Source organism: Chelonia mydas, chromosome 18, assembly GCF_015237465.2.
Source record: "Chelonia mydas isolate rCheMyd1 chromosome 18, rCheMyd1.pri.v2, whole genome shotgun sequence".
In the NCBI taxonomy this organism is placed as follows: domain Eukaryota; kingdom Metazoa; phylum Chordata; order Testudines; family Cheloniidae; genus Chelonia; species Chelonia mydas.
Genome location: NC_051258.2, coordinates 3,276,543 through 3,301,665, shown reverse-complemented (window position 1 = coordinate 3,301,665; position 25,123 = coordinate 3,276,543). Strand labels below are relative to the sequence as shown.

Here is a 25,123-nt window from a genome sequence, read left to right as displayed (position 1 = left end):
AAATTGAGTTTTACAGTCTTCTGCCTAGTTAGAAAGATATTGATAACTTTTAAATCGGTCACATACCAGTGTCAATTCTCTACTGATTCTCACTCACTTCAGAAACAGCATAACAATATTTTTTTTAAAGTGCCTCTGATACTCTGGAAAAGTAACACTTGGTCTTTGAGGGCAGGTCACCTGACAAATACAAAAGTTGCTCTGTTAAATAGACAGACAAGAATTCTGTTAAGGCATCTCAGTATGTTCATTTCTCTGAGAAACAGCTTGTGAGATATTGACATAGGGCCCAGTTCTGGACCCCTTAGTCGCACTGGGTAGAACGTGCCCTCGGGAATAGTGCCATTGAAATCAATGGGAGTTAGATGACTAGTGTCTACCTACGTCTTTCAGAGTAGCAGCCATGTTAGTCTGTATCCACAAAAAGAACAGGAGTACTTGTGGCACCTTAGAGACTAAGAAATTTATTTGAGCGTAAGCTTTCGTGAGCTACAGCTCACTTCATCCCTTATGCTCAAATAAATTTGTTAGTCTCTAAGGTACCTACATCTTTGAGTCTAAATACGTTTAAAAATCTGGCCCTAAATTAAAGATGGACAGTACCTCCCTGTGTTAGGGAAGCCAATGGCTCCCATGGAATATTTTGATTTATTTACCCCCCCAGATGCCCACTTTGCATTTTTCGAAGTGGTGTTCTCTATTGTTACTTCCTGCCCACATTGCTAATCTCTGTAGGTCCCTTGGGGTTATTTCTGTTTACATGGTTCAGACCTCCCAGTTTAGTAGCATCTGCAAATCAAATTAGCGTTTAACACCCTTCTCCAGATCATGATATGCAGCTATTTAAAGTGACTGGTTATAACATCAGTCCTCATAGCCTCTAGACACAGCCTCTTATATCATTAAATTCTCATTCTCCTTGGTTTGCAGCCAGTTTTTAGTCCACAGGAGCGGTTTGTTTTTTAAAAATCTATGCCAAATTCAAACTAATTTTTCAAGCGGAATTTTGTCAAACTATCAGGTGTTTTGCTGAAACCTGGGTGGATGGGTGCATTGAAGATCAGTAGGGAAGGGAGCAGTGTATGGTCTTTCTGCCCTATTTGCTGTTTTTTCTGCATAACTCAGCACTAACAGCTCTCTCTCTCTTTTGAATTTCAGACCCAATGTAAAAATGTCTTCTTCACCCATCAGGGGAGAGCAGTGTTTATAGTCTGTCTTCACCCATCAGGGGAGAGCAGTGTTTATAGTCTGTCTTCACCCATCAGGGGAGAGCAGTGGTTGTTTGTCTGAACCCAGCTTATTGTGTTTCCTTCAAAAAAAGTCCAAAAAATTTAAGTGACACTACTATAGCAAGGATTTTAAAAGAAACCTGTGATACATTTTCTGAAAGATCTTTTTATACAAAGAGTACAGCACTGTGTGTAAGAATGTTTTTATTCTTTTAATTGAAAATTGTATTAACTTTTCTATGGTCCAAAATTTACTCAAGGGGAATTATACAGGTTTGAATTTCAAATGTCTTTTGATTGTTTATACTAAAAATCACAACTCAACAGTTAATAAAATATTTTTGGTCTTTGCCATCTTTCTAAATGCTTGTCTCTCTTTTACTCTTTAAAATCTACAGCTCCTTTTATGCAAACCCCCAGAAAGTTCTTGTAACCAGGCTTTGTACCTCTCAGGTGATTTGCAAATCCTCCTGTGGTGTGATTTAAGGAAGAAGATTGCAACCTATACGTTCTTCCCAATTAGTTCCCTGCTCCTGGGTCTCCCAAGGTCAGAGTCCAATCTCTCTCCAAGGCGGGAAGGTTGAGATTTTTAATGGTATTTAGGCTTTGCTAGGCCTAAGTCCCATTTTGAAAAGTGACTCACCCACTGGAAGCCTAAGGGTTCGATCTACTCCACTTTGAAATGAGAGTGAGCTGGTGCACACTTTAATGCACGGTAGCAGGCTGCAGACCAACAGTATGCTGCAGGCTAGTGAGTGTAGATTCACACCCCAGCTTGGCACTTGCTAACTGACCATGTAGACAAGCCCTGAGCCTCACTGAAAGTCAATGGGAGGCCCATGCCTAGATGATGTAGCTTGTCGCTCAGAAAGCCAATTCAGGTCATCAATATTTTATTAGCTATTTAACAGAAATGGAGGGGAAATCACAAAATGAGAGAGAAAATAAACACACCTGGACATGTGCTGCAGATATCGCTGCAGCCTGGCATGGAGCTGAAATAACACTGTATCGCAGCATGGCACCCAGGCTGTCGGGGGCCCACCACAAGTCTCACCTGTCCAAAGGGTTGGTGTTAATTGCTCACAGCCCCTATTACTGAGCAAGGACTAGGGGATCGTTCCCCACATTTTACAGACAAGGATCTGAGGATCTGCACAATAACCCTACTGGCAGAGCTCATGCACTACCACAACTGAGAACTGTCTCATTTACTTAACCACACTACTGTCCAGAAAAACAGAGTCTCATCTTCTTGCTCTCCTGACTATGCAGCCAGTGAGAGTGGAAGACTTCTACAAGGCCCTGTGAAACACAGCTGAATGGTACAGTCTCTAAAGACATGGTCAGCTGTGTTTGTTTCAGATGATCGCCCTGCGGCTATGACATAGAATTGGGGCTCAGGAGAGTTGGGCCCTGCAATACGCTTCCTGTGGTGGTGAATAAGTTTCAGAGCCGCTTACTAGTTTTTAAGCCTTTAGAGCAAGTTACAAAAATGACTGTCATAAAATGATTACTGTTTTTAAAAAGAAAACCTTCAACTACATTTCCAATGAGAAAATGTATCCCAATGCAGACAATGATTAGCATTTGTGCCAGCTATATTGTAATAATGCATAGTGAAATGGGATCACTATGCTTTTTAGGCTCTTGCTATTTGATGCTGGTCGCACAATCTTACTGAGGTTCTTTTACATAAGAACATAAGAACGTCCACACTGGGTCAGATCAAAGGTCCATCTAGCCCAGTATCCTGTCTTCCGACAGTGGCCAATGCCAGGTGCTTCAGAGGGAATGAACAGAACAGGCAATCATCAAGTCATCCATTCCCGGTCATCCACTCCCAGCTTCTTGCAAACAGAGGCTAGGGACACCATCCCTGCCCATCCTGGCTAATCGCCATTGATGGACCCATCCTCCATTAACTCATGTAGTTATTTTTTGAACCCTGTTATAGTCTTGGCCTTCGCAGCATTCTTGAGCAAATAGTTCCACAGGTTGACTATGCGTTGTGTGAAGAAATACTTCCTTTTGTTTGTTTTAAATCTGCTGCCGATTAATTTCATTTGGTGACCCCTAGTTCTTGTGTTATGAGAAGTAGTAACCAACACTTCCTTATCTACTTTCTCCACACCAGTCATGATTTTATAGACCTCAATCATATCTCTCCTAAGTCGTCTCTTTTCCAGACTGAAAAGTCCCAGTCTTATTAATCTCTCCTCATATGGCAGCCATTCCATACCCCTAATTATTTTTGTTGCCCTTTTCTGAACCTTTTCCAATTCCAATATATCTTTTTTGAGATGGGGTGACCAGATCTGCAAGCAGTATTCAAGATGTGGGGGTACTATGGATTTATATAGAGGCAATATGATATTTTCTGTCTTATTATCTATCCCTTTCCTCCCTTTTCTACTATACATGTTTTTCACCTCTCTCGGGAATATAATATTAATAATTTCCTCCTTTTCATTCACAATTTCAAAATTAGGGTTGATTTTAAATTGGAGCGGTTTAGTGGGAGCGCATGGTGGATGGGTTTGGGGGGGATCAAGGGAAGAGCACCTCAAGGGGGTACAGTGCTTTAGGGTGAGATAATGAGGGGGAGTTTGGGATGATTACTCAGGGCCAGTGTATGGGGAGAACATAGTGGGGGGAGGGTTTGGGAAAGATCTCGCGAGAGTGAGCATGCACGAAGGACCAATTTAGGGTGAGCCTGGGGGGGTTGGTTTGGCATGACCACGGAGGGTGGAGCACTTTGGGGTGATCTTCACACATGGGAACAATTTGGGGCAGAGAAAGGGAGGGTGACAGCGTGGGAAGAAGTCTGAGCTTACAGTGGGAGGGCACAGAGAGGTGGAGGTGTGGTGGAAGGGGCAGAGAGGATGGGGGCAGAGGCAGCGCCAGGTTGGGGCATACATTGCCAGGGAGGAGGAGGAAGTGCTGCTGGAATCTGGATTTGTGCAGGCATGACAGGGGCAAAGGGGAGGGCAATGGGAGGAAGTGGGGCGGGTGGGAGCTGTAGGAGAAGGAAGGAAAGGGGAGCTGGCACTAGTGGGAGGAGGGAAGGCAGAGGAGATCTGTGGTGGTGGGAGCAGTAGAAGTCTGCAGTTGGCCAGGCCCGAACATCGGGATCCTTGTACTGGTTTTCAATCTCATCTCTGCTCACTGACTTGCTGGCCCTCAGCTCACTGGCCCTCAGCTCAGCCCAAACTCTTTGTTCCTAGGACTCACTCTTGGACTAACTCCCTTAATTGGCCTCTCCAAGCCAGAATGTTCATTCCCTATTTACTGACATTTTTCAGTCCGGTGACTAAACAAAGCCTTAATTAACCAAGGCTGCCTGCATGGAGTCGTTTAAGATGCTGTGCATAAAACACATAATCTCTTTTCAGTTGATTCAGAGTTTGGATTGTGCCTAATTGGGTGCGATGATTTGTGCTTTGCTAATTTAAACAGACTTTTGCTTTAAGATGGGCTGTAGGTTCAGCAGCCCGACACACACAGCCCTGTCAGGTAACATTATGGGGTGCTGCAATAGCTGTTTAGAAGGCAATTTTGCTTGTCTTGACTGCGTTGGCAACATGTTTTTGACCAGTAAGCTGCTGGCTACAGTAACAGCTGTGAGATATTTGTGCCTCTCTGCAGTTCATCGTTTGGCAATTCCGTCTGCAAAGTAAATCAGAGCTCGGTGGGGCTCAGATTAGCTAGAGACTAGGTCCTTAGGAGTACCTCTTTACTAGAGCATTTCAGTACTCAGTGATCTAGGCCTCAGACACTGGTCCACGCCGGACAGCAAGGCTCAGATTTCCAAGTGCTCAGCTCCCTTTGACAGTTATGGGCAGAATTTGAAGAGAGCCAGTGCCACGCTCTCTGGAGTGGTTCATGACCGCGAGTGCCAGCCTCAGGGCAGACATCCCAGATGGGTGATAGGTTTTATAATTAGATTTCACAAACCCAGTAACAAATGTGAACTCCCAAAGTACTACAATAATCTTATCCTGGAGCCACAGACAGTCCCCTTGGACACTCCAGTCTATCTTGCCACCGAGGCAAGCTGGTAAATGCTCACTTACACCAAATAGTCAGGTTGTGACCAGTCACTTACCCCAGATTAATTTGTACCTTGGATCTCACACCAAAGACAATGCTGGTAGCCAATCCTATAGCAAACTAACTAAGGATTTATAAACTAGGAAAAAGAAATGAGAGTTATTTACAGGTTAAAGCAGGCACAATATAAGCACAAATGAGTTACAGTCTATGGTTCCAAAAGGTGACAGAGATGTAGTAATCCGTCAGCACTGAATGTCTTTTAGGGCTAACCCAGGTGGTCCCTAGGGATTTCTGCTTTTGTCCCTTAGCTCCAGCCCTTCTGAGATCCAAACAGCAAACTATTTCTTCCTGTGAGCATTTTTATATGACCTTCACCCAGAGTTCAAACTGATGGAACGAGCATATCTGCATGCAACTTCTTCATGGGTGGATGGGGCAATCAGCAAAGTTTTTGTCCTACAATGGCCCACTTAGTTTTGATAGTCCTCCTTAATGGGCCGGGGGAACACGCCTCCTGTGTGACTTCACAAGTTCAGAGCAGGCATTTTTACAATTATAAAGCAAAATTTTCATATTACCTTATAGCATGGCTACAGACACTACAAGTCAGAGTAAGGCATACAGCAACTTACAAGCCTTTTATAGAGTCAAACCACTAAATACATCCTTACAAGTCTAACATCTAGCTCCCACAGTACTAACATACAGGTGAGCTGGTCTGGTTTCTAGCTATGAATTTGTAAGCACTCAACTGATGCCTACAGCCTTGACAATAGCTGGCACCTGGTCCAACAGCATCACACCCCCCAATGCAAAACTGATGTCAGAAGGGGTGTCACTGATATCCTAGAATCCCCCTAGTCTTGCTAAGGCATCAGCCACTATATTTTCTTTCCTCTTGCTATGGTCTATTTCCATGTCAAATTCCTGCAGAACTAGGCTCCACCATAATAGGAACGTAAGAATGGCCATAGTGAGTCAGACCAAAGATCCGTCTAACCCAGTATCCTGTCTTCGGACAATGGCCAATGCCAGGTGACCCAGAGGGAATGAACAGAACAGGTGATTCATCCCTTGTCACCCATTCCCAGCTTCTGGCAAACAAAGACTAGGGACACCATCCCTGCCCATCCTGGCTAATAACCATTGATGGACCCATCCTCCATGAATTTATCTAGTTCTTTTTTGAAGAAATTGGCCTTCACAACATCCTCTGGCAAGAAGTTCCAAAGGGAGACTGTGCGTTGTGTGAAAAAATACTTCCTTTTATTGTTTTAAACCTGCTGCCTATTAATTTCATTTGGTGACCCCCTACTTCTTGTGTTATGAGAAAGAGTAAATAACCCTTCCTTATTTATTTTTGCCACACCAGTCATGATTTTATAGACCTCTATCATATCCCCCCTTAGTTGTCTCTTTTCCAAGCTGAAAAGTCCCAGTCTTATTAATCTCTCCTCATACGGAAGCATTTCATACCCCTAATAGTTTTTGTTGACCTTTTCTGAACCTTTTCCAATTCCAGCATATCTTTTTTGAGATGGGGTGACCACATCTGCACACAGTATCCAAGGTGTGGATGTACCATGGATTTATATAGAGGCAATATGATATTTTCTGTCTTATTATCGATCCCTTTCTTAATGATTCCCAACATTCTGTTTGCTTTTTGACTGCCGCTGCACAGTGAGTAGATGATTTCAGAGAACTATCCACGATGACCCCAAGATCTCTTTCTTGAGTGGTAACAGCTAATTTAGACCCCATCATTTTATATATAAAGTTGGGATTATGTTTTCCAATGTGCATTACTTTTCATTTATCAACACGAATTTCATCTGATGGACTATAGTCTGGAACCCTAATAGTCTGGAATTGGTGCCCTTAGCTTGATGGAACCATACTAGAGAGGCATGATATGTCAAAACCTTATAATTTTTATTATATAAATAAGGTTTTAGTTGCTTAGCAGCCCAAACAATGGCATAGCCTTCCCGCTCAATGACAGCATAGTTCTGTTCAGTAGGCGTCAGTTTTTTACTCAAGCAGGCAATGGGATATCGCTTGTTTCCCATACCATCCTGCATTAGCACCTCACCTAGAAGCCTCAGTGCACAGCACAAAGGTTTGCTGAAATCAGGACTGACCAAAACAGACTCTTTAGACAAAGTTTCTTTTATGTTCCGAAAGCCTTTTTCACGGGCCTTTGTTCACACCACCGACTCTGGTTTCCACTTTTTTTAAGGTCTGTTATGAGCCCACAATGTCACTAAACATCTTTACAAACCTACGATAAGAGTTGGCCAGAACAATAAAGGATTGAGCCGGCTTCTGTGTTTGTGGGGCAGGCCAACCCTGAATAGCTTCTACTTTTAAAGGGTCCGGGTGAACAAACCCACTATCCACCCTGTGTCCTCGGTAAGATACCTCTGCAGCCCCCCCCCCCCCCTCCGCCGCCCTTGAATTTGGAGACATCGCAGTGAGGTTGGCTTCTCTCAGCCTTTGTAACACAATTCCTACATGGGTCAAGTGATCTCACCACAAGCTACTGAAAATCGCCAAGGCATCTATTAGGCCCTGGCAAAGGTTTCTAATCCTTGCAACACTTCCTTGACAAGCCTCTGGAAGGTGGCCTCTGCATTGACTAATCCAAAGGGCATAACCTTAAACTCATATAGGCAAGATTTCACTATAAAAGCGGATTTTTCTTGGTCATCAGCATCTAAGGAAATTTGCCAATACCCACAAGTTAAGTCCAGACTTCTTATGAACTTTGTACACCCCCCTCACCCCAAGGGATTCAGTAGGTCCTCTATTCAGGATGTGGGCTATGGGTGATAGAATTTGGGTGATAGAATTTAACCCCATAAAGTCCACACGAAACCTCATGGTTTTATCCTTTTTAGTTACCATCACAATAGGAGACACCCAGGGGCTTTTTAATGTAGTAATCACCCCCATTTCCAGCAGGCTTTCCACCTCCTGAATTTGCTTCTGCATATCTCCTTTAGAACAATGTGCTTTGCTAGGAGCAGGGTAGTTTCAATGGAATGTAGAATTCTGTCCCTTAAACCTGGCTGGTTGGAATTACCTGTTTGTGGTGCTTTAAAAGGGCTGACATTGCCTGCTTCTGGGTGGGTTTCAGACTCTCCCACATCTCAGTGCTCTCCACAGGAACCTCTTCAAATCAATTAAAGGGGCATTAAACGTTCCCTCATCAGCACAACAAATCACATTGACTCCCATCTCCCTTTCCTGACAAGCTCTAAATCTGTCGACATGTACAGTTTGTACATCTCCCCTGCCCTGGGGCTACAGTGCGCTGTAAGTGACTTGGTTCACTCTCGCTAGCACCTCACACGGTCCTTCCCAACAATCCTGCATTTTGTTTTTCCTCATTGGAATCAGCACTAACACCAAATCACCAGTATCAAACCATCTTTCTTCAGCATTCCTGTCATGCCAAGTCATCTGCGATTCCTGACTCCTTTCAAGGTTCTGTTCCATCGTCGCTTATTCATTGTGTGACATGCTCCCATCCATTCTGTCCTAGCTCCTCAGTGCTACCCTCCTAAGAGCCTTGGATTTAATCTAGGGGTCCCCTCACCTGTCTCCCATACAAGAGATCAAGGGGTCAAAGCCAGTATATTCTTGGGGTACATTTCTGTATGCAAATAACTAACAAGGGAGTAACACATCCCAGTCATTCTCTCACGTGGTGACATACATTTTCAATACAGCTTTCAAAGTTACATGAAATCTTTCCACCAGACCATTCATTTCTGGATGAGAGTGGGCAGCTGTTACCATGCCTCACTCCACACAACTCCCACAATTTTTTGAAAACTAGACATGAAATTTGCACCATGGTCTGACAGCATTTCCCTGGGGCTTCCTTCATGTCCCCTGTTGAAGCTGTTCCACTGTGTACAAATAGTTAAACTGTCATTGGACCAGGGGGACTGGACCCTGAGTTGTCCCATCTTGCCAACAGATGCTTTAGCCGCCAGATTTTAGAGTCATTCTCACCCAATGGCAATTTAAGTATGAATCCAAAGTGGAATAGCTTCACCAGGAGAGACTGAGGGCTCAGAATATCCCATGGCCCACTGGTTCAGGCCCTCTCTCCCTTTTCCCCACTGGAGGGGATGGGAATCAAACCAAGGTCTTACACACCCTGGGTGAGTGCTTTAACCACAGGGCTACAAGTTATAAAGGAGACAGCGCCACCTTGTCTTCTAGATTTTAAAGGGCTGCAATGCAGGAAGCATGCTCTGAGCACGTCTACCAGATCGTGTCCCACAGGCAAGATAGGCAGAGGACGGTGTGTCCTCCTTCCCCCAGTTTGTGGCTCATCCTGGGGCTTAGGCGTCAGGGCGCCTAGAGGGATGCAGCAGTGTGAATGCCCAGAGGCAGAAATGTAGACACATTGGGAACGTTTATTCTGAACATTTAGGCACCTGCAGGGTTAGGCAGCAGCCAAGCAGCAGTTTTAATTATTACAATAGCCCCAAAATCTGGGTTTTAGGCACCTAAGTACCTTTGTGGATCTGGGCCACAGTGACTATCTACTGGCCTTGGGGATAGGAGAGAGACCCAAGGCCTCAGGCATGGCATATGTATTCTACTCTGGCTGAGGCAAAAGCTAATATCCACTTACAAATGTGAACGTTGCGATGGGTGCCTGAAAATCTGCATCAGAGCAAAAGAGAAAAATATCCAAGTATTGACTCCTAAGTCAGCCTTCATAAATGAGCGCTATAGTGATGAAGCCCTGGGAACTCAGGCTCCTGGATAAGCGATGGTACTGCAGGGAAGTCCTGAGAAAAAGGCCTCTCTCTCAACTGATGAACTGCCACTAAGATCTTTGCCCCCACAACAATGTGTTCTATGCAACTCTACTAAACTGGCCCCAAGACTCGGAATTGACTGGCTGAGAGCCATCCTAAGAAGAACAAAGTGCAAAACAAAGGGCTAGTTCAAGTCTCGCCTTAGCAAACAAGATATCTGACAGTGCCATCTAGCAGCCACGGCGGAGTCTGGAACCTTACCAAGAGTTAAAAATGGTGTGACTGTTAAAGGAATGATAATAATATATTTGTGTAGCACTAGACAGAACATGAACATTTGACTGCCATTAAGACAGTTCCACTGGGAGCTTGTGCATGACAAGGCTGGATGACATATGGGAATCAGAACTCACTTGTGGCTTCCCGGTGGCCAGAGCTGGAACAGAGCTGCCTTTGATAAGGGCACCACATCACCTTATCTAATTGCCTAGAGAGCAGGTTCCCATTGGGCTGGCTGAATAAGGAATTCTTCAGTTCCCTGGCAATTCTGGAACATCAAAGACAAAGTTTTTTTCATGTTGAACCAAAAACTGAAGTTTTTTCAAATTTTTGGCTAATTGAAAGTTAAAAAAAAAATCGGTGAAATAAAACCCTTTGTTTTGACCTACGTGAATTTTTTCATTTAAGCTTCCAGGCATTTTGATGTTGAAGACACCAGTTTAAGTCCCTCCCCCTCCACTAAGGAGAAGGTATTTGACCTTACATTTTCACTCTCTTATGTGAGTGCCATAAGCACTAGAGGCTGTTGCAGCTGTTCCACTTTGCATAAACAAGTACACAGTCACAGGAGGAAGGGCTTGAACCTGGGTCACCTATACTCTAGGTGAGGGCCCTACCCGGCAGGATATAGAATCTGTCTAACATTCTTTCCCTCCCCCAATGATTATTCGTTATCCATATGATTTACTATGGATTACCACTATGAATGACCATTGATGCCCATCACAGGGTGCAGGTACAATCCCCATAACAGGTGGATGCAACTGTCTCTTGGGATTGAGATTTACAATTTGCTAAAATCAAGATATATCATGTCCACCTCTTTCCCCATATCCACAGAGCCAGTTATCTCATCATAGAAGGCAATCAGGTTGGTCAGGCATGACTTGCCCTTGGTAAATCATGTTGACTGTTCCTGATCACCTTCCTCTCCTCCAAGTGCTTTAAAATGGTTTCCTTGTGTACCTGATCCATGATTTTTCCAGGGACTGAGGTGAGTTTGACCAGGGTCTGTAGTTCTCCAGGTTCTCCTTCTTCCCTTTTTTAAAGATGGGCACTATACTTGCCTTTTTCCAATAGTCCAGGACCTCCCCCGATCACCATGAGTTTTCAAAGATAATGGCCAATGGCTCTGCAATCACATCAGCCAATTCCCTCAGCACCCTCGGATGCATTAGATCTGGACCCATGGACTTGTGCATGTCCAGCTTTTCTAAATAGTCCTTAACCTGTTCTTTGACCACTGAGGGCTGCTCACCTCTTTCCCATACTGTGTCGCCCAGGACAGCAGTGTGGGAGCTGACCTTGTCTGTGAACTCCGAGGCAAAAAAAGCATTGAGTACTTCAGCTTTTTCCACATAATCTGTCACTAGGTTGCCTCTCCCATTCAGTAAGGGTCCTACACTTTTCCTGATCTTGTTTTTAACATACTTGTAGAAACCCTTCTTGTTACCCTTCACATCTCTTGCTAGCTGCAACTCCAGATTCAAAGATGCCACAAGAACTGGTGGAAGCACCTGGGGTTTTTTCCCTTATGAAATGTTGAAACAAAACAAAATAAAATTTTCATTTTGTATTACATTTTTAATTTCAATTTTTGAAAATGGAAAAAAAATCTAAAATTTTTAATTTTTTTTGTACCTTGTCCTCACTGCACTTTTCATTGTTGTTTTTGTTGTTTATGAATCCAATAGGATGAATGATATCTGGGTTTTGGGGGGGGGGGATTCTCTCACTTTTTTCCCCCAATTTCTAATTCTAATTTTTCAAAACTTGTCCAACTTTGGAAAAGTTGCTGAGTGGCAGAGAATTTTGTTTTTCCTTTTGCTGCTCTGTATCTTTTTCAAAGGTGGGGAAATTTTAAAAAGGCAGAGAGGAAAGCAGGAAAAAATTTCTGCTAAAATATATCAGCTAGCTGGAGGTGCCACCACTCCCAAGGTGTTATCCCTAGTCACAATAAAATTAAGAGTTCAGGATGCTGTGCCTTGGCTTGGAGTATTCATTTTCTAGACACTTCTTCTAATGTAAAACTTCATATACAGCATAGGTCTGTTGGATTCACATGGTTTTTAATCCATTTTACTAGCTATCCAGCTACTCACACTCGTTACTGTGGTATCTCACAGAATACAATCACATTCTGGAACAAACCACTAACCTTCCCTTTCCATTACAAAAAAAAAATTGCATACACCCTTCTTCATCAACTTCTGCTCCTGAAATATCTTCAGAGTATCTCCAACATGTAGTAAGACCTCTTCCGGCATCACCTTCATTAGATAGCCACCCCTGTTAAGCAGCTGACTTTTCTCACTGTATTTCACTTCCAGGAATCAATAAATAATCTCTCCTGCATGCTCTGCATTAAACTAAAAATCTGTGTAAGCCGGGAGCTCAATTTATTTCATTCTGCATTACAAACCAATGGAATTTTGGGAAGCAAGTGCTGCTTTCCTATTTAGCTAACTGTGGGGGGAATTATCAGTACTATAAAGAGAGCCATGGTAATCTGGAGGTCAACTTTTAATTTTCCACCTCAAGGAGACTAAACCAGGGGGTCAATGATCAGGCTTTATGTGTCATGTAGCATTTTTTAGGTGATTTATCCTCAAACTATCATAATAAAGATCAGATACTACTTTCTCCCAGACATCCCTTAAAATATTATAAAACTATTTTCTTAGTTGAGAATTTGTGTACAGAATGTTAACTGGTACATGACAGGTTTACACTCCCAGCTCATCTTTTGACAGTGTTGTGCAGGTTTCATTTGAGGACGAGGACTGAGAGGTCAGATATGGACTGATCATTTTGTGAAAAGTGTTTGCCCAGGGGTGATATGGTATTTTTGTCTTTTATCATTTTCCTGTGTGAGTTCATACGAGTGTAGCGATTGTCTGGTTTCACCCACATAGTCGTAATTCGGGTATTTAGTGCATGGGATGTACTATCCATATGTTGCTGTATGCATGTGTTGGATCCCTGGAACTTGAGCAGTGTGTTGTGGGGAGTATTGATTGTCACAGCAATAGATATGTCTGCTGGTTTTGCATCTGTTGTTATGGCAGGGCCTGGGGTTGCTTTGAGTTGGTGAGTCCTAGTTTGTGAGGAGCTTGCTTCTAATGATGAGCTTGGTGAGACTCAGGGGTTGCTTGAAGGCCAGAAGCGGGATCAGGAAAGATTTCTTTCAGGGTGCGGTTCCAATGCGTGCAGCTTCAGACCTGGGCCCTATGCTGCTCATCTGTGTGCCACTTTTGTCCCTGCACAAGCAATTGCTGATTGGCATGGGAAAGTTTCCTACAAAGGGGGAAGGAACAAAGCAGCTCTGCCAAGCAATCTTCAGGAGAGGATTTGCGGGTACCTCCAGGAAAGTTTCCTAGAGATCTCGCCTGAGGATTCCATGAAATCCCAGTGTGCATCAACACTGTTCCAGTGCACTGCTTTGCTGCACAGAGGAATGTGGAGCACACTCAAACACAGCTGATCTTGTACATTTCTGTCCCTTCACCTGCTTCTAGACTATACAGAGCAAAGGCCAGCTTTACCTCATATAACTGAGCAGCATCAACTCAAAAAGATCACTTACCAGGGCGCTCCTCTCCTGCGTCATGCACACCAGAGATGGACTGCTGGGACTGACTAGACCCCTCCAGAGTGGAAAAGAGGTCCTGACTCACCACACCACTGGATGACCCTGCCATCTGCTCCGCATCATCCTCCAACCTCCTTGTCCATGATTTCATCCTCAGGATTGAGTCTACTGTCTGCTCTTGGCAGTGGAGGTGGGAGTCACCGCCAAGGATGGCGTCCAGCTGCTTATAGAAGCTGCAGGTCTTCGACACAGCACCAGAGCGACCATTTGCCTCCCTTGCCTTCTGGTAGACCTGTCTCAGCTCCTTTATCTTCGCATGGCACTGCACTACGTCCTGTTTGTTGTTCTTTTCCAAGCCACAAGAAATCTGACTGTAGGTATCGAAGTTCCTACAGCGGAAGCGGAGCTGGGATTGCACAGCCTCCTCTCCCCATAGTGCTAGCAGATCCAGCAACTTGGGTGTGCTCCAAGCAGGAGAGCATTTGCTGCATGGAGCCGCCATGGTCAGCTGGGAAGATGTGATATGAGGTCTCCATGCCAAGTAAACAGGAAGTGAAATTTCAACAATTCCTGGGCCTCTAAAAAGGGAGGGGTGGATGATGCCTGTGTACCTGGGCCATGGCAGCAGAGTTCGAACTGCTGACCAGAGCGGTCAAGATGGGCATTGTGGGACACCTCCTGGAGGCCATTTACAGCGATAAACCAAGCCCAGTGTCTACACTGTCACTTTGTCAATATAACTTTGCTGTCTCTTGTTGAGGTGGTTTTATTTTCTTAGCAAAACAGGAGAGTTTTGTTGGCGGAAGGAGCATTGCAGTGTGTATCCCTACACTTTTTTGTCAACGAAAGCTGACTTTTGTCAACAAAACTGTGTAGTGTAGACAAGGCCTTAATATATTCCGTCAGCGCTATTACTTTTGTCAATCAAATTTGTAATCTCATCAGAAATAGATCTCAGGTTAGTTTGACAGGATCTGTTTTCCATAAATCCATGTTGATTGGCATTAATTACATTATCTTCTTTGAATTCTCTATTAACTGAGCCTATCTAGCCAGTAGACTCCACAAACTGTGAATTAGGCACTAGGCTCCTTATGCAATGGATGGGGAGAAAGAGGTGCCTAAGAATGGGATCCACAAAAGTGAGCGTATGGTGGGGAGATGCCTAAGTATCTGCCTAAGCTGGGCAGTAACAGATGCCATGGAGAAGGACGGATCCCAAGCTCCCACCCTCACTGGGAGTTAGGTGTCTAAGGTCAGGCTGGAAGGAGGCACCTTGCTCTCCTAGGGATTCACAGCCAAGAGCCCTCACCTGGAGTTACACACACAAGCCATTTCTTGTAAGAAAAGCTGCAGTGCCTTTCTAATGCCACCCAAAATGGCCAGGACGGGGACTCCTCCCCCCTGTAATAATCTTTAGCCCAAGGGTTAGGACACTTACTCAGGCTGTCGGAGAGCCCAGTTTAACTCCCGCCTCTGCCTGATATGGAGAAGGGATTTGAACCCAGGTTTACTGATTAGCAGGTGAGTACCCAAATCACTGGACTGTGGTATTCACTGCGGACTGTGATATTCCAGCGTAGGTTGCAATCTCTCCTGTGAAAGCTGTTCCACCGAGTATGAAATACTTAACTAACTAAATAGGCATTGGGACAGAGAGTGAGAATGAGGACTTGTCTATGGGGGACGTTAATGCACAGGAAGCTAGAGTGTAAATTTAAGGTGCATTAGCTGCTCTGTGGTCCCCGAGTGGACACCTGTGGAGTGTTGTAGGAGCAGCAGTGATCTGTACCTCTGTATGACTATGCCCTGAAAACCTGTATGCTCAAAAGGTCTGTTACACTTTCCCCCCCTTTTGTCTCCTCTCCCTCTCTGAATACCTGTGAAGTGGCTTTCCCCCTCCCCTGCCCTCTTGGAATGCTTGTGGGAGGAATGGGCTGGTTGAACAACTGGAAGATCAGAAGAGCTCCCAAGTCGAGGAGGTGTCTGGCACTCTAATTAGGCAGCGATCACACACCCAGTGCATGGACACTGCATGGACACTGCCTGAGGTGGAGTGTGACCAACCAGACGTGTCCAAGTCATCTCTGGTAGCTGGCCATAAGGAGTAGGTCCTTAAAAGGGGCCATGTGCTCAAGGGTGTGTACTCACAAGCTTCTACCTCCCGTGAAGGCCCTTCGCCGGGACCACCTGGCCAGTGGCTTGCTGCGTTGCATTCCATTGTGCCTCAGGAAGATTTACCTCCATACACTTACCTTGAAGAATCCTGACATCTCCAGTGCTGTGCCTGTCCTGGGAGTGTGAGTATGCGAGTGTGAGTGTGACCCTCCCCCCTTCCTTGGAGCTTAGCTATCAGTATAATAAATGTGCTGCTTTCCGCCAAACTCTGGTGGATCATTCGTCCTCCCTAAGCTTACAAGTTGGCCCAATTGTGGGTAACACTTACTGTGCATGAAGAGTGTACTTTAGCTAAATGTACGTCCAAAATGTACTAGCTACTGTGGGCTTTTTCTGTAAGTAGCGAACCCTGGACTCAACAGTGCAATGGTAGGGAGCTGCTGTTTAAACCCCTTCTCTGTATTAAGGAGGAGCTGGGTTTTAGGCCCCCGTCCACAGACATGTGGCTTATCATGGGGAGCTGATTTTATTCCTCCTTCTACCTTCAAAAATAGAAATCCTTCTGCCTTCTCTTTTTCAGATTAATCTCCTCATTGACACCTTGACAATTTTTGAATAAGCAAAATAAGGATTTATGGAGATTAATGACTGGGAAATGGCTCCTTTTGGAAAAATTTGTCAAGTATGTCAATTTGCCTAGTATTCCTCTGCCAGCCTGAGAAATCATATCACCATATAGACACTGAAACAGGTTGATTTTGACACTGGCTTGTGCGTGAGGCAGTTTTCAAGCACAGGAATTAAGACATATTTAAGAAATTGCCACTATTTTATAAGGCCTGGTCAACGCTAGGAAATTATGTAGATGTAAATACATCGCTCAGGGGTATGGAAAATCCACACCCCGAGTGATGCAGTTAAATCAACCTAACCCCCAATGGTGGAGGAGGTGGAGTGCTAGGCCGACAGGAGGACCTCTCCCATTAGCTTAGGTTGTGTCTTTACTGAAGCACTGCAGCTGCACTGCTGCTCCCTTTTCCATGTAGGCAAGTCCTTAGACTGTCACCTGTTCAGGGCAAGGATTGTGTCTACCTCAATATATACAACACCATGCACAGCTGACTCTCCAACCGGTTGAGGGCATGCATATAAATGGTCAATAATAATAATAGTAATTGGAAACTAGAGGTGCTTCTGTGTCAAAACCTCATGGCTGGAAGACTGCCCTCTTTGGCCTTCAGAATAGCCTGGAATACTTAGTCCAAAGAGCAGGTTAGTGGGAGGCCCTGAATCTGAGTCAAAGAATTTAGGGCAGGTTTAGAAAATTGCGAGCAAAGAAACTGCCTTTTGTTGTTTGGTCCTCCTGTGTTCGGGTTTTTGTACCTTCTTTGTAAATAAACAAGATTGCACTGAAGAAATATCTGGCTCTTTTTCTTTTTTCCTCCTTACAGAACCAAGCAAAGCCCAAATATTGGCTCAGGCCAAGGGGCAACATTATTATAATCTTGTATTATTCACCATAAACCTTATTAATGAAAGCTCAACATCATTACCCAGCTGGGGCTGAGATACCAACATACTCACCTATTTCATAGAACCAAAGGGCTAGAAGGGACTGCAAGCATCACCTAGTCCAGTGTTTCTCAACCTTTTAGATACCAGGGACCAGCTTGCTGCCTTCCAAAACCATTGGAGAGCTCAGGGACTGGCACCGCTAGAAACACTATGTGACACTGTACCCCATATTCATCCAAGTCATCTCTAGTAGCTGGCCATAAGGAGTAGGTCCTTAAAAGGGGCCATGTGCTCAAGGGTATGATTACGATATTATTATGCCATAATTATGATGCACCTTATACAAGATATGTCAAGTGGGGTGTTAATGGAAAAGTTATGATTTGCTGAATATTATTATCCTATTTGTATGCATGTATTGCTTTTGTATCTGAAGTTATGAATATTGACTATGTATCTTCATTTCAAATGTGCTTGCTCTGGGTAACACCCACAACTAGTCGTTCATGTACAACAATAAAGAAGCTAGACAGTGATAATAGCCCATCAACAAAGGCAGTGGCCATGGAAAAGGTTTGTCCACATATGGGGACATTTCAACAGGCTTGGGATAGTGGCTGCTGTGACTCAGCGAGGCATGCAAGGGCATGTGACCACATCACATGATACTGAACTCCATTTTGGTACCTGTATTTTTCCACAAACTGGGCTGGGAACTTAGCTTAGAACAAAGGGGTTCCCTCCATATGGGAAGACTATCAAAGATGGGGTCTGACATCATTTCTTGGCCTCACTTCCCACACAAGAGAACACCTGAAAACACCTAAGGAAAAAAGACTGAACTGGGGAAAACGCTGGTCCCAGGCTAAAGGGATTTCTAGCCTGTGTATGGAAGCTTGGTGGACTGCTTGTACCATCAGCCAGAGTGAGATATTGCTGATACAAATCAGATCTAATTTATAAAAGTCTTAGATTGCGTTTTTGTTTAATTTCCTGCTGTGATTGGTTTCTAGTCACTTAAAATCAACCATTCTCTAGTTAATACACTTGTTTTATGTTTTATCTTAACCAGTGTGATTTTGAGTGAAGTGTTTGGTGAAAAATTTCAGCTCACTTAACAAGGGCTTGTGCATCGTCCTCTTCACATCGAGGGAGGGGCGGACTAAGTAATAAATTCATACTGTTCAAGCTTTTACCAGGGCAGGATGGTACAGCTCTGGGGTCCTAGGTTGGGGACCTGCAGGTATTTTGGCTGTAGCATCTCTATTCTTGGTTCATACAATGGCTGGCCAGAGACTGCAGGTAACTACAGCTGGATGTGTCCCTGCCTTTGTGAATGCTGGTGGGAGTGTAGGATCAGGAGCTGTCTGCAGCTTGTCACAGCAGCACAGTGTGAGAGGGAGCCCTGGCTGGTGAGTCAGAGGGCTCAGTGGTACCCCAGTTCCAGGTTGCACCCTGGGGGGAGCCCGTCTCACACAGTGATCTAGTCTAGCCCCCTGCTGAGATGCAGGTTTTGTCGTGTCTAAAGCATCCCAGACAGACGGCTCTCCAGCCTCCTTTTGAAAGCCTCCAGTGAAGGAGCTTCCACAACCTCCATAGGTGTCTGGACTGTTGTCCTACTGGACTTACTGTTAGGAAGTTTTCCCTGAGATTTAAGATTTGTATGAGGCATTCATCTTTTGTGAGAACCTTCTCCAGTTCCTCACTCAGAAATGCTTGGGCTTTATCAGGGAAGAGGAAGGATGTTCACGGTGGCATGGGGTACTAGCCTGAGACTTAAGAGCCCAGCCTTTGATACCCTGCTCTGTCCTGCTGCAGCCTTAGCGGCTCAGTTCCTCATCTGTAAATGGGGTAACAACACTTCCCTACCTTGCAGGGCGCTGTGAGAGGAAATATAAGGAAGATGACTAGGCGCTCAGATCCTGCAGTGGTGGGAGCCACGCAAATAGCACTGAGAGGGAAGCGCAGTGTTGTCACCCGGCAGCCTTAAGCGGTGCTTGAAAATGCAGACTTTGGTTTTGAATACTAAGGTGAGCTGACAATGCCCCTTTGAGTCACACGCTTGTTGACTGGTGCAAGTGGCACCTAACAATTTGGAGAAAGAGTAATTAGCTGATTCAGAGCATGACACTCGCCTCTCCCAATTCAGACCCTCCCTCACGCTCACATCCTTGTCTAATGCTCACAGACGAGATGGCAACTACAATAAACATAACATCTGTACGTGATCCCAAGATGGGAACACACCTTAACTGTATGGCCTGGGCTATGCAGGAGGTCGGACTGGTGCCGTCTGGTCTTAAAATCTATGACTCTGCAACTGAGACTCCATTAACTCCTATGGTTATCATCTTTATCCTTCCTCCCCCTGTGCCCTGCCAATGTCACATTGACTCATCTCTTACATTGGACTGGAAGCCCCTCAGGGCTGTGGCCTTGTCTTTCTTCCTCTTGCACTGGATCTCGATATCTAATACGCTTTGGCGCACTTAAAAATAATAAAGGGCAATGATGGTGAAATGAAGACTGCCCTGATTTTAACTCAGGGCTGAGACTACCCTACCTAGCAAGCGTGATGTCTCCCCACAACCACCAGCCAGCTCCTGCGGACTCCGGCACATGGACATGGCACTTGATTTCTGACCCATTACCATTTTAATTACAAGGCCGCACGTCACATCTTACAATGCAAAGCACATCTGACATGACTTGGAAAAACTTAAAATGGTCTAACCCGGGTGTTGGCTTTGAGTGCTGCCAGTCCCAGGGGGGCTCTGCTTTCTCCAGACTCAGTCAGGTGATTCCAGGCCCCCAACTGATTCTTCTGGATCAAACTCATTTTACCTTTACAACTTTCTGAAACAAATTCTCTTACCCTAGTCTGTGGGTATTTCTCCATTCCCTCCTCCAGGGAACAACAAGGATGAGTCTGACTTGAGCACAGTAAAGGTAACCTCTTAAATTCCTCTTCATTGCTAAGGGGGGGCATTACTGTCAGCAGGACAAGTCTGGGTTAGCCCTCCCATCCTCTTCCCTGACCTCTATTTTGTCAGTTACTCTCAGGCAATCTTGCATAAGTCTAAGGTCTTTGTATGGCTTTTAATGACATTGGTGGGGTTGGGATAAAATGTACAGCAGCTTCACATAAGAGATCGGCAAGGAGTTAAACTTGTGTTAAAGTTGGGAATTAAACATGTGTTAATTAACTTCCAGTTTTCATAGTCAAACATAAAGCAAGACAGTTCAATCATAAGGGAGTCAGCTGAATTAACAAGATTTGCTTGAAGTTTGTTTCCCGTTACAATGAGTTATTACATACTGTCTCATACACTGGAATGGATGCTAAGAATGGAGCTCTTGGAGATCCATTGCAGATCACTTTGTTATATCAATGCGTGAACACTCTCAGCTCTTCTGCTTACTCCTCAAGCGAACTGAGTCTGGATTATCACCGGGGGATTCAGCTCAAGACATGCAATGAGCAGCCCCACAGGGTTCTCAGAGGTACAAAACGGACTTACCCTTCGGGTGTCGTTTGCAGTCTTTTTGTAGCCATGATGGTCCCAGGATAATAGAGGGAGAAGATGGGTGAGGTAATATCCGGGCAACCTGTCCCCTGCAGCTGGTACTGTGATAAACCCAGGTTGGATAAAATACAGTCAACTGGACTTTAAGAGACTCGGAGAACAGAAAAATGAATGTCAGTGTCTAGCAGGCAACCAGTTGCTCCTGTTAATCTGTTGGCAGCTTCCAAAGGTGTTTGTGTTTCTTGCAGAAATGCTGCCAGTGAGTAGGGCCAGGATTTTCCGCCACCTCGTACAAGTTCACTGGCAGGGGCCTGCAGAGTGCGAGCTCACCTTTACTGGCCTGTGAGGGTTAATGCTGCTATTTTGTTTTATTGGGTTGCTTGGGTGTTAGGCAGTTTAGGCGCCTTCTGTGTGAGGGGCCAGGATGAGGGCTGGGTCATCTGCTGCACTGGGTGAGGCTAGAGGGTCTGAACAGGGCTGGGGAGGTGCTACCCCTGAGCTGCAACAGAAGGAGGTGGGCCAGTGGCAGGGGGCAGCTTGTGCACCGGGCAGAGCTGTGGGACACATTTGAAAGGTTTCTCTATAACCACCAGGGCTGAAGACCTCCTCTTTAAAATGAAAGCTGAGGCTCTGGCGCATCACAGTGCAGCCTCAAAATGGAAGTGCCTGTTGTTGATCTGGACTGAGCTGGTCCAATTCACCCGGATGCAGTGGTTCCTGCACTATTCTGGGCTGTCTTGCATGAGGCAGATATCAGGGTGGCTCATGTGATTTGGGAGGGTTTTCTCCTTTGGGGTAGGCAGAGGTCGGAAAATTCTGGGAATTCACTGTCTGGACTCCAGTTCCCGTCACTTCCTTTATGCTTGCAGCAGAACGCTGTACACATGCGATCAGCGGGAATGTCAGACACCATAGATGGCCAGGCTAAAGGAGATGCAGGACTCTCACCTCACTCCATCCTTATCCAGCCACATGTAGAACCTCTGCAGTGATGACGACTCACTGGCCATCCCTGGAATCTATTCTATGGCTCAGCTGTTCTTATCGTTCAACACATTTGAACTTTCCTTCTTCCTCTTCAGGCCATTGCACCTCATCCCCTTGAGGGCTTTATTCATGCTATTCCCCAAAGGGTTTATAGCCTGTCATCCACACACCCTGACTCATGTCTCCTGTGAACCTTCTCCTCTAGCTCCCTCCACCTTTCCTGACAGTTATCCTCCAAACTTGGAATTATTTCTGTGTCCGACTTTTTTTCACTAGTTTTGCCTCCATTCTTAACAAACCATGGTGCTACGTCTTCAAGTGTTAGGGTGACCAGATGTCCCGATTTTATAGGGATGGGCTTTTTTTAATATGGGCTCTTATTACCCCTCAGCTCCTGTCCCAGTTTTTCACACTTGCTATCTGGTCACCCTACCAAGTGTGTGATTTCACACACATACTCCACCCCCAATAAAAACAGCATCTCCCAGCAAGCTCATATTTAGCTTCCTACATACTCTGACCTCAGGATCTTTCTCAGATGCGCTGCTTCCCAGACATCATGCCCCACTCTTTCTTTTGACTTTTAAGTCCCCTCCCACAGTCCTTTAGTGGTATCTTAAGTGTGATCACGATATGGAGGGGGTGGGGTGGTATGGATACTAAGTGACTTGCCCAAGGTCACAGAAGGACTGTGTGGCACAGCCAGGAATTGAACTCTGGTGTCCTGAGCCCCTGTTCAATATCTTAACAACAAGACACTCAAACAACCACTCTTAGCTGTGCACATTTTTCTCTCCTGTACTTCACACTCAACGTTCTTTTGTTTGATCAAATCCGGGTAGAATAGGACTGGCTGTTGGAGTAGACCATATGATCATCCTGCAACACACATTTCTCTCCACATTGCTGCAAGTAGCACTTCAACTAGCCTTGTAGGAATCTCTTCCCAACTGCCTCCCTCTTGCCTTTTCTCTTTTCCTTTTTTTCTGTCCACCTCCACACAGGGACCCTTCGCCTGTGCATTGTTCCGCAAGCATCTTCCAGTAGATTTGTCAATGCCTCACTACTAGAGAACATGGCTTTCTCATTGGGGAATCCTCATCTGATCAGTACAGCGAATACCGTGGGATGGGGAGCACTGGAAGTGAGCGAGTGGCAACAGTCGTCCCATTCCCCTGATCTACACTGCTGTTTGCACCATGCCCAGCCAGCCGCACCTTCACTCACCATGTTCTGCCTTCTCTTCATAGCACAATCAGCCTGTGTGTCTTGGGCAAGTGCAGAGTCCCACCACCACAGTCTCTGTGCCCTCCTAGCAGTCTCCTGTAAGCAGGCTATTGCACAGCAAGGCCCGTACATTTCAGAGGGTTAAGCAATAGTCAATTCCTTTGAATGGGGCTGTTGATCCTGACCCATTCCAAGAGTCAGTTTAACAGCACCATGGCCTGGCCTCTCCTGTTCTGTACCAAACATGCTATTCCTTGCACTGCCTAATCCTGTGATACAAAGCCCTGGCAGGTTTGTTACTCGGACTGCCTCAGGTGGTGCCTAGACAGGAGCCTTGTTACTGAGGATTTAGGAATCTTTTCCCCCGGGGGGGGGTCACAGCATTGAACATGTAAAACAGCCACTCTTAACAATAGCTATTGTACCCTATAGGTCTACTGGGACATGCAAATATAATGTGCCTGGCCAGCTGGGTGTGTGCGGGGCAGGGAGGGCATATGTACCACATCTATCTGCTGCATGGAATATTGCCTGATAGTCTTAAGGTTATTAATAATTAGTAGTAGTATTACTCAGGGTCCCAATGATAGAGCACTGTACGAGGCGCCATGTCTCCCCCTCAGGGCTGGGCCACAATGGACGTACACCCAGAAAGCACTACAGGGGATGGGCATTCTCCTTTAGCTGAACATCCTGGGGTCTCTCTCTCTGATGCCACACGTGTGTGCATTAGCTGGTGTTTATGTGTGTACAGCCGCTGATCCATGCTCTGCCTGGTTCACTGGGCCTATCCTTTGCCAACAGCTGGCCCATGTCACCTGCCCACTGAGCCCCATTCATGAGGAGGATCAGGGATCACGGTTATTCCCCATGACTGAGAAATCCCCAGGAAGTGCGGGTCACAGACTGTCACTGACTAAGTGCCCTGCTGCTTCCAGAGGAAAGGTCCTATGGGCTGCTTCCCTCTGTCCTGCAGGACTGTGAGCTAAAAGAAACTTCCAAGCTTCCAGCGAGGAGACCCCAGGAGCCTAATGGGAAATAGGACTGGCACATTGATGTCACTAGCTTGCTTTCAGTGAAACTAAAGAGAAAGTAGAGGGCAGGGACACCCCTTCCCAGCTGCCCTTGGCCCTGGTGATAAACAGTCACTCTGCAGCTAAAGGGGGGACCTTCAGGAGATCTCCTTGAAGGGGATCATAGAATAATAGAATCATACAAGATTTGGAAGAGACCTCAGGAGGTTTTCTCATCCAACCCCCTGCTCAAAACAGGACCAACCCCAGCTAAATCATCCCAGCCCAGGCTTTGTCAAGCCGGGCCTTAAAAACCTCTAAGGATGGAGATTCCACCACCTCCCTAGGTAACCTATTCCAGTGCTTCACCACCCTCCTAGTGAAATTTTTTTTCCCTAATATCCAACCTAGACCATTGCCTCTTATCTGAAAAATCCTCCTGGACTGAGGACGGGGATCAAAAAAAGGCAATGTCGACGTACGGTAACCCAACTACAATATCCAACCTAGACCTCCCGCACTGCAACTTGAGACCATTGCTCTTGTTCTGCCATCTGCCACCACTGAGAACAGCCTAGCTCCATCCTCTTTGGAACTCCCCTTCAGGAAGTTGAAGGCTGCTGGATTGGGTGGGGTTCATCTTGTGCAGATTTCAGACCCCTGGTGTCTCTAATGAGTAAACAAAAATAAATGAGTAAACCCACAAAAAACTGTAAAAACCTTAAGTCGCTACTCGGAGCTAGCTGCTCCCCTATCACTGAACTCAATGAGAGAGAGAAATGTCTTCCATCTC

General features: G+C 45.4%; 1 protein-coding gene across 4 annotated transcripts in view; it reads left to right on the top strand.

Annotated features, from left to right (window-relative positions):
* The window catches only part of CLDN19 (claudin 19), a 77,993-nt gene that overhangs the window by 16,809 nt on the left and 36,061 nt on the right, over positions 1–25,123 (top strand). For 3 of the 4 annotated variants that reach the window (XM_037881412.2, XM_037881411.2, XM_037881413.2), the window contains one exon: positions 1,159–1,580. The exons of the other annotated variant lie outside the window; for it this stretch is intronic. Coding sequence is in view for 2 of the 3 variants with exons in the window: in XM_037881411.2 (XP_037737339.1) it covers positions 1,159–1,210 (52 nt within the window). In the remaining variant the exon portion in view is untranslated. Of the gene's footprint in view, positions 1–1,158; positions 1,581–25,123 lie in introns of those variants that run through there. 4 annotated transcript variants of the gene reach the window in all.